Source organism: Cervus elaphus, chromosome 19 (assembly GCF_910594005.1).
Source record: "Cervus elaphus chromosome 19, mCerEla1.1, whole genome shotgun sequence".
Lineage (NCBI taxonomy): Eukaryota > Metazoa > Chordata > Mammalia > Artiodactyla > Cervidae > Cervus > Cervus elaphus.
The window spans coordinates 48315307-48325510 of record NC_057833.1 but is presented as its reverse complement, the minus strand read 5'-3'; the positions used below and the strand labels follow the sequence as shown (position 1 = coordinate 48325510).

Genomic DNA, 10204 nt, shown 5'->3' with positions numbered 1-10204 from the left:
GTGGGGTGCCATTGCCTTCTCTGTAAACATACTGGCTAGGCAAATAATTTCCTATTTATCTGTTTTGTGTTTTTGGATGTGAACCTTTTAAAAGTCTTTATTGAACTTGTTTGTTACAATATTGCTTCTATTTTATGTTTTGGATTTTTGCCTGCAAGGCATGTGAGATCTTGGTTCCCCAACCAGAGATAGATCTCCACCCCCTGCATTGGAAGGTGAAGTTTTAACCACTGGGCCACCAGCGAAGTCCCTCTTATTTTTCTTTAAACATTGATAAACCTCATAAGAATATACTGAGAAAAAGTAATTTCAGTTCCAGAATGGTATCACATTTCCTTGTTTTATCAAGCTTTTAGTTGAATAGATTTCAGATAGAAAGTAAACTGTAATGGCAGGGGAAAAAAGAGACATTCAAAGTCAACAATTTATAAACAAATCTTTAAATCCCTCTTAGAAAGTGAAAGTGAAATCGCTCAGTTGTGTCAGACTCTTTGTGACCCCATGGACTGTAGCCTACCAGGCTCCTCTGTCCATGGAATTTTCCAGGCAAGAGTACTGGGGTGGGTTGCCATTTCCTTCTCCAGGGGATCTTCCCGACCCAGAGATCGAACCCGGGTCTCCTGCATTGCAGGTAGGCACTTAACCATCTGAGCCACGTGGGAAATCCCTCTTAATGGTTCACAGTAGTCCAAAATTCTTGTTGTAAATGCTTGGAGTTTATTTGTGTCATTTTTAAAGAGGGGTTAACTCCAAACTGATCTATGCAAAAATAACTCACTTTTAACTTAAGGAAAGCTTAAATCTCATGCTTCCTTTTTTTTTTTTAACAGTGGCAAAAAACAAATAATCATACAATTCTGATGAGACTTCAAAGGTTTAGTGATCAGAAATGAAGAAATCATTTTCTGCCCTAATGTTGCCTGCATTCAGAGTGTATGGTATTCATTCTCTGCAGTGTATTCATTCTCTGTCCACTATTTCTTCTCACTCTTACCTCCTTAGAGTAATAGAAATCAAAACAAAAGGTACCCCGACACTGTTTATGTTACACTGTGAATTACAAAGCTACTGACAGCAAAATATGATATAGATATCTATTATAACAAAAAATAACAACTGGGCAATAAATTCAAAGTTTCTTCATACTTGTAGTATTTTATGATTTGCTTATAATTAAAATTGTGGTGAAGTTTATACCTATTAGAAAAAAATACATAATGTTTGACTAGGAACACTGGCCTTTTCTAATAAGTCTACCTAACTGGAATGAAAAGTGATGAAATCTCATAATTATCACCGGCAGAGTGTATTTACTTACCATGTTACAAATGCTGAAGGACGGTATTACCATTTCTTAGATATCTGACAAGCCACACACCATTCCACTACTTTCTGTGGGTGTTCCATTCATGGAGAATTAAAGATCTAAGCTTAAAAAGTGACTGGAGCTGAGTATCACTCAGTGAGTATCACTGAATCAAGATGTTAAAAAAAAAAAAAAACCCTGGATGATCTCTAAAGGTTCGTTCAGTCTAATACTGCATTCTAAGAAAATCTGATTCTCTAACTCCCCCTGACTAGTTCTTGTTGGAGCTATAAATGAAGTGGTCAAAAGATAGTTAGTGGGATGTCAATATGAGTCTAAATTGATCTACCAATTTAATTGTTAGGCAGCTTTTCAAATCCTAAATGTTATAGTCACTACAAAGTTCTTTGTAACACAGAACAATCTAAAAACCACAACTCAATCTTTTTAGCTAAGAATAAATCATGAGAGGCCTGTAATATTTTATTTGTTAAAAATGAACAGCTTCAGAGCTAAAGGTAACTTTTCCAAAAAACACCAAAAAGTACAGTGTAAAGCATCTCCTCGTTAAATACAAACGTTCATTTTGTGATGCACTGCATCAATGTTTTTTATACACCTTGATGCAAAGGGAAATTTAAGTTGCATCTTGTTTAAAAAAAAAACTTTTAAGAACTGAAAAAGGATGACTACAACCACATTCTAAGAAAGGAAAAATTTCCTCCAAAAGAGCATATTCTTTTGTTTTTATACAACATGTTAGCACTCAAGAATTATAATTTGGCTGTAACAAAGGCAAGATTTTCTATTTAAAAAGAAAATGAAATTACAGATGCATGAAGAGCAAAAGTTTAATATACCAAAGACATTTTGTTTGATGCACTTAATATCAATATTTGGAGGGATTTTTAAGATTTAAAAAGAAGGCATTAATAATAGCTCTGTACAGTAATATTTAAAAGAACAAGAAAATGAAAACATCTTTATACCATATTTTCACAAACTGCTCTAAAGACAGCAAACTCATGCTCAGTTCCTTTTCCTTTGTTTTAAAATAAGTTATCAATAACTCTAAACCAGTCTAAAATGTATTGTTCATGAGTCAAATCTAAGCAGTCATACTTGCAAAAATGTTTTGCAATTAGTCCTTGGCCTACAGAGAGACTGGAGTTTACTTTCAAATTGTATGACTGGCTTCCAATAATCCCTTATCAGTAGACTTACAAGCAAAATACCAGATATTAAGGATCAGAATTAGTTCTTTGGTATAAGCATGAAACTGTTATTGATAGCTTTCCGTGGCTAGCATAAACCAAGTAACCAAAGGACCATGAGAAACAACAATGAAGCCTAGTATACCCTGCAACGCAGGCAGGAGCCATAACAATGTCTTGTGTTTTAACAGGGAAAATCAACACAAATAATACACTGCAGGGAAAACTAACACCTACTTAGAGGTTTTAACATTACAGCAAATCAAAAAGTTAAGCTTCAAAATGACCAAACTTGTAACCTGTAGTCTGAATATTTTGCTGCATTTTGGTATTATACCATAACTTAAAATTTACAGCCATCTGAGGACTTTCAGCACTAGCTTGACACAACAAATTAACTCCTCCTAACCCTCCAGAGTATGAGAGGGGGAAATCTTTTCTCACCACAAATGCCTGAACTTTACACAAGAAATCAGAAGCAAAGGTACAGAACAAGGTCATAATAATGTTAACTCTATTATAATTTTGCACTTTTAACCTTGTGACATATACATTTTTTTAAGAGCTGTATGTATACTGTTCAACTTAGTAAACTTAAAATTTAACTTTTTCAAATAAGAAGTCCAGGACTTTATGGCTAATTCTCCTATCAAAATATCTACGGAACTCAATCCATTTTAATTATAATTATTCTAAATATCATCTGAAGAATTTGTGCACACTAGACTCAAAACTACACTAAATCCAAACAGTATACCTATGACCTAGATTTTAAAGTCTTCATCTCAGTTACCATCTTCCACCTGCTACTTTCTCTCCACACAAATTACCAGATTTTTACTCTGGACTTTCCTCCAATTAGGCTCTATCAGATAACTTCGTAAACACCCACTTACAGCCTTTAAACACCAAGATTTTAAACAGAAGCTAATGCCTGGAGTCACATTTCTTGTTAAAAAAAAGTTCAGCATTAAAGATTTACAACTCTGGAGGATTAACCTAATGTTATTTGAAAAATGAACCAAGTTCCAGATACCCCCATAAATCTTAAACCCCCAAACTGAAATTCTAATAATTTTTTATATCTCTAATGAAGAAAAGTCAACTGCACTTATTACACCAACACTATTAAAGTATAAGTGACAGCAACAAAGGGACCTACTTCAAATCTTGAAGACCAAGATTTACCACGGCAAGGTGTAAAAAATGAGCAAAGGTGATGAGATCCTAAATACCACTATCATAAAATAATCAATTTCTATCTTTCCACATTCTTTCTGCTGCATGAGGAATCAAAAAAGTCAAATAGAGAATTGTTCTGTCTGGGCCAACCATGAAATCTTTAAGAACATATAGGTATATTCCCTGTTACTCTTTCAGGGCATTATTTATACATGTTTAAAAAAAAACTTCAAAAATAAAATTAAGAGTTATTTAGCCTTGTGAATATTTTGAAATAAAGTTTCTTGAATTTCTGTGATGAACTCTTCAAGCAATTAGATTTTTAAGAGTCATCACTCAAAAGTTCCTTTGACATGGGATCTATCCCACAGTTACAAAGCGGCTTCCTCCTTTGTTGAAAGTGAGAGTGGCTCTTTGTTCCTTCAGGATCCCAAATCGCTCATTCAAAGTCATCCCTGTCTAGAGAAAACAAAACAAAACAAAAATTAACAACTTGACTGTAAGCTACATTTGCTTTGGAACAATAATGTGATCATAATGGTAATTCACAGTAACAATACCTAACATTTCCTGAATACTTATATATATATGAACTCATTTAAATTCTAACAAACACCCATACAAAATAGGTGAATTTAGTGAAGTTCAGAGAAGTTAGTTGTCTACTTGCAGGTCTAGAATTGAAACTGAGTCAGAATCCCTAAAATGGCAATGCCAAAGAATGTTCAAACTACCGCACAACTACGCTTATCTCACATGTTAGCAAAGGAATGCTCAAAATCCTTCAAGCTAGGCTTCAATAGTATATGAATCGAGAATCTCCAGATGTTCAAGCTGGATTTGAAAAGGCAGAGGAACCAGAGATCAAACTGCCGACATCTACTGGATCATAAAAAAAACAAGGGAATTCCAGAAAAACATCCACTTCTGCTTCATTGACTACACTAAAGCCTTTGTGTGGATCACAACTAACTTTGAACATTCTTAAAGAGATGGGAATACCAGACTGAAGGGAAAGTAACAACTGAAAAAATAAAATCAAAATAAGCAAAATAAATTTGGTCAAATTTCCGTCCATACAGAAAACTATCTTCACTCCACAGGTGACATTTTAAAATGTAACACTCATTCATGATGAAAATTCTCAGCAAATTACAAATAGAAGGGAACTTCCTCAATCTGATAAAAACAGCCTACTACTAACATCAAACTTAATGCTGAAAAACAATGCCTTCTCCTCAAGTCTGGAGACAAAGCAAGCAAACATACTCTCCACATAGTACTGAATGTCCTAGCCATCATAATGAAGAAAATGAAAAGATTTAAAGATTGGAAAGAAATTCAAAGAATGATATGATTGCTTACAAAGAAAATCCTAAGTAATTTATAAAATTATTAAAAGCAGAAAGTGTATTTTAGCAAGATTACAAGGTTAATACAAAAACTGCCAAAACCATGGTGAGATACTCCACTTGACATGCATCAGAATGTCTAAAATCATATGACAGATAACAACAAATGCTGGCAAGGACAAGGAAAATTTCAGAACTCTCTTACATGTTGGAAGGAATGGTACTGCAGCTACTTCTCTGGAAAACAATTTGGTACTTCCCCAAAGGTTAAACCCAGAATTATAATATGATCTAGCAATTCCATTCTTAGGTATTTACCAAGGAGAAATAAAATATACTCACACAAAAACATGAATATACAGGTTTTTGTGTGAGCATATGTACATGAATGTTCAGAGGAGCATTATCCACAATAGCCAAAGAATGGAAACAATCCAAATGTCCATCAACTGACAAATAAAATACAGTATATCCATATGGTGGAATGTTATTCAGGAATAAAAAGAAATAAAATATTGATATACACAATGGATAAACCATGAAAAAATTATGCTAAGTGAAAAAAGCTTCACATATTATATGATCCCATTCACATGAAATGTCCAAAATAAGCAAATTCAGAGACAGAGAACAGACAGACCAGTAGTTTCCTAGGGATGAGTATAGTTAGGACATCCTATTTAATTCATTATACAACATTAGTTTTGTTAATTAAAATATTTTCAGTCAATGGCCCAGAGAAATATGGGGGGGGGGGTGGAAATTTACCTGTTTTCCAACACTGTTTATGTCAAACTGTAGGGGGACACCTTTAGGAACTTTCTTTACATCAGATTGATCCCGTTTTGTCAAGAATGAGGGCACAGCAGTACGAGTTAATCGTGGTTTCTGAGTTCTATTAGGAAAAAATTAAAATAAGACCAGTTAAACAATGAAAAGAAGAGAAATACATCACTTGGTTCATAAGACATCTTGACTTGTATACATGTTCAACTATAAGAAGGCTACTTTATTTACATTCTCAATAACCCTGCCAACCCAGTTCTTTTATTTTTTGAAGTATAGTTAATTTACAATTTTGTGTTTTTCAGGTATACAACATAGTGATTCAGTATTTTTGCAGATATTTCATTATAGGTTGTTATATGATAATAGGTCTAATTCCCTATGCTATACAGTAAATCCTTGTTGCTTATCTATTTTATATATAGTAATTTGTATCTGTTAATTCCATAACCTGATTTTTTCCTTCTGCCTTCTCTGCCCTCTATGTAACCACAAGTTTGTTTTCTATGTCTGCAAGTCTGTTTCTGCTTTCTATATACATTCATTTGTATTATTTTTTAGATTCCATATATAAGTAATAGATAGTATTTGTCTTTCTCTGACTTATGTAACTAAGTATAACATTCTCTCGGTCCATCCATGTTGCTGCAAATAACAGTATTGATAGTATTTGTCTTTCTCTGACTTATGTAACTAAGTATAACATTCTCTCGGTCCATCCATGTTGCTGCAAATAACAGTATTTCATTCTTTTTATAGCTGAGTAACATTCCATTGTATATACACATATATATGCATATATATATATATATATATATATGCCACATCTTATCCATTCATCTCTTGATGTATACTTAGGTTGCTTCCATGTCTTGACTACTGTAAACAGTGCTGTTATAAAGAACACTGGGGTGCACATATCTTTTTGATTTAGTGTTTTTTCATTTTTTTCCAGATATATACCCAGGAGTGGAATTGGTAGTTCTATTTTTAAGAAACCTCTATCCTGTTTTCCACAGTGGATGAACTAGTCTACATTCTCACCAACAGTGTACATGGGTTCCCTTTTCTCCACATCCTCGCTGACATTTATTATTTGTAGACTTTTTGATGAGAGCTATTCTGACAGGTGAAGTGATACCTCATTGGGGTTCTGATTTGCATTTCTTTAACAATTAGTGGTGCTAAGCATCTTTTCATGTGCCTGCTAGCCATCTGTATGTCTTCTTTGAAAAATGTCTGTTCAGGTCTTCTTCCCACCTTTTGACTCAACTGTTTTTCACATTGACTTGTATAAGCTGTTTGTATACTTTGGATTTTAACCCATTGTTGGTTGCATCATTTACAAATACTTTCTTGCATTCTGTAGGCTGTCTTCTGATTTTGTTGATGGTTTCCTTGGTTGTGTAAAAGCTTTAAAGTTTAATTAGGTCCCATTTGTTTACTTTTGTTCTTATTTCTTTCGCCTTTGGATACTGATCCAAGAAAATACTGCTATGATTTATGTCAGGGTGTGACCTCCCACCTTCGTTCTTTTTTTCTCAGAATTGCTTTGGTAATTTGGGGTCACCTGGGGTTCCATGTAAATTTTATCTGCTCTAGTTCTGTGAAAAATGTCCTGGGTATTTTGATAGGTATTGCATTAACTCTACAGATTGCTCAGTAATATGGTCATTTTAATAATATTAATTCTCCCAATCCAAGAACATGGGATTATCTTTCCATTTCTTTGAATCATCTCAAATTTCCTTCATCAATGTCTTGCGGTTTTCAACATACAGGTCCTTCACCTCCTTGGTTAAGTTTATTCCTAGGAGTTGTGTAAACACAATTTTAAATGAGTTTTCTTTTTTACTTTCTCTTTCTGATATTTCATTATTAATATATAGAAACAGGTATTAACCTTGTATCCTGCAACCTTGCTGAATTAAAAAAAAATACTTGGTTCTTGACAGACTAATCTAGAGACTAAAATTTATAAACTGCTCACAGAACACCTCTGTAAGTAGAACTACAAACTTCTCAACAATTTGGAATGATTGGTCATTTCCAAGTCTTGATCTTCTACTAAAATAAAGCAACTTCTAAAATCTTAAAGAGACTCATCTGATGTTTTCATCTCAATTATTAAAATGGATGTATAGGTAAAACAAAAACTCTGTAAACCTAGGAATTTTTTTAAAATTTTATTAATTTTAAAATATGTTCATCACAACTGACATAACTGATTTCATAACCTACTAATGGGTCACACACATTGACACATTTTCCTCTGCTGTGTTAGCTTCAGTAGGCCTGCATGAAGTTCCAGGAAACTAGCCAATCTGCTAGACCACTGGCTGACATGGGACTTTCAATTCTAAGTACACAATGTAGATTTTCATTCCTGATACTTTTTGATGGGAAAAATTTAAGAGTGCCAGTTACAGTGTGGTCTAGTGAGGATCCAATGAGGTTTTTCCAAGGCTCGGTCAATTATCAGGTTGAATTTGATGATATGGTTTTAGAACTTTCTTGAAATGGATCCTTTACCTCCAGCCCAGTGCTACAAGTCTCACATCTTGCCTGTGAAATCAGGGTTCAGTTCACCACCCCCCGCCCCTGCTCAGGCAATATCACTTCTGGCTTCAACCTAGGAAGTTTATAATGCAGTAAATATAATGGAATGGTGATGTTAATTAAGGTCATTTAAATAAAAGAATGGGCTTCCTTGGTGGCTCAGTGGTAAAGAATCCGCCTGCCAATGCAGGAGACTTGGGTTTGATCCCCAGGTCAAGAAGATCCCATGGAGAAGGAAAGAGCAACCCACTCCAGTATTCCTGCTTGGGAAATCCCATGGAGAGAGAAACCTGGAGGCTATAGTCCATAGGGTCACAGACATGAATTAGCGACTAAACAACAACAAAAATAAAATATACTATGAAGTCTTTGGAAAGAAGGCGGATGTGTATGTAATGAAGTCCAAAACATGTAACTTTTTTAGTTGTTTTTGGCTTTTTTGTTTGCTTGTTTGCTTTGGCCATGCTGTGTGGCTCGTGGAATCCTAGTGCCCTGTCCAATCAGGGATCGAATCTGGGCCATAGCACTGAAAGTACTGAGTCCTAACCACTGAACCACCAAGGAATTCTCTACTTTTAACTTTATATTATTTCCATTTTGTATCACTTTTATCCTTGTCTCCGTTTATCCTAACTTGGACATCATACTCTTGAGCAGAGTCAAATATATTTCTATTCTCTTACATACTGAGAGGTTATAATTTTTGCAAAAAAAAAAAAAAAGACTTACACTGGGCACTGCACTGCTCCTGGATTATCAATGGATACAGTCAAAATTCCTCCATTTGTGGTGGAAGTTCGCCATCTAGTTTCAAAAAACCAAAAATTTCATTAAAATGAAAGGTTTATAAATACTACTGTGTATTCTACATAAAATATACATTTTAAAGTAGCTATTACTTTTTCTAGGTTTTCAGAAATTATAGATACCTGGGCCCCAACATGATATAATTAATCAGCATATTGGTTATAAGAACTGGACATTTGAATTTATAAATATTTTTCTGTGTAACAGACATATGCACATAAAAAAATCAAATAATCCAGAAAAGCTTCTAATAAAAAGCAACAATCCTTTACTCCACTGTTCTCCCTTCCTGCTCCCCAGAGGCAGCACTTTTAACTTTTCCTGATTTTCTGCTTCTTAGTTACCTCCAGAGTTCACTAAACAAGATACTTAGGTAATAGTATCTTGCTATGATAAGGATTCAGCTCATCACACTATCCTCTGGTTTCTCTTCCTACTTTGAAACATTCTGATGGCTGTATCACTATTTTACTTTCATTAATTTTATAAATACACTTGAATTTTCTTTTTTCTCTTGACATTTTCCCCTACCCCCTTTGTAAGAAAGGACAATAGTATTTCTAATTCCTTCCCTCCACCTCTTCATCCACCTTGTACCACCCATTTTCTATCACCTTTACTTTTATATTTATGTAGGTCAAAATCTGACATTTACATTACACTGTTACCAAATTAAGTATCTTGTGCTTTTTTCTATAGGTTGATCCTCAAACTCCAGTGCAATAGAATACTATCAGCATGAAGTTCAAATAGTTGCCATTCTTATACTCCAACTGCTCAAAATTATGCCTATTCTAGATGGCATCATATCTGAATCATGATCATGTGATATATGCTTTGTTTTCTAAGAAGTAGCCATAATTTTAAATGATTTAGTTTTAAACTCTGGTCATACTGATGGAATGTTACAACTCACACTTGCAGTGCAATTCTAAGAGACAAGAATATATTCTTAAAATACCTTCATGGGGTAAGGAGAAAAAAAGCAATATGTAAAA

General features: G+C 34.1%; 1 protein-coding gene across 1 annotated transcript in view; it reads right to left on the bottom strand.

Annotated features, from left to right (window-relative positions):
* Positions 1-1768: 1768 nt before the first annotated feature.
* Positions 1769-10204, bottom strand: part of FYTTD1 (forty-two-three domain containing 1) — a 30758-nt gene continuing 22322 nt past the window's right edge. Inside the window, exons 7-9 of the mRNA XM_043873882.1 lie at positions 9129-9203; positions 5823-5949; positions 1769-4161 (exon numbers count right to left, since the gene is read on the bottom strand). Of these exons, the coding sequence (XP_043729817.1) occupies positions 4063-4161; positions 5823-5949; positions 9129-9203 (301 nt within the window). The 3' untranslated portion in view covers positions 1769-4062. The remainder of the gene's footprint in view (positions 4162-5822; positions 5950-9128; positions 9204-10204) is intronic.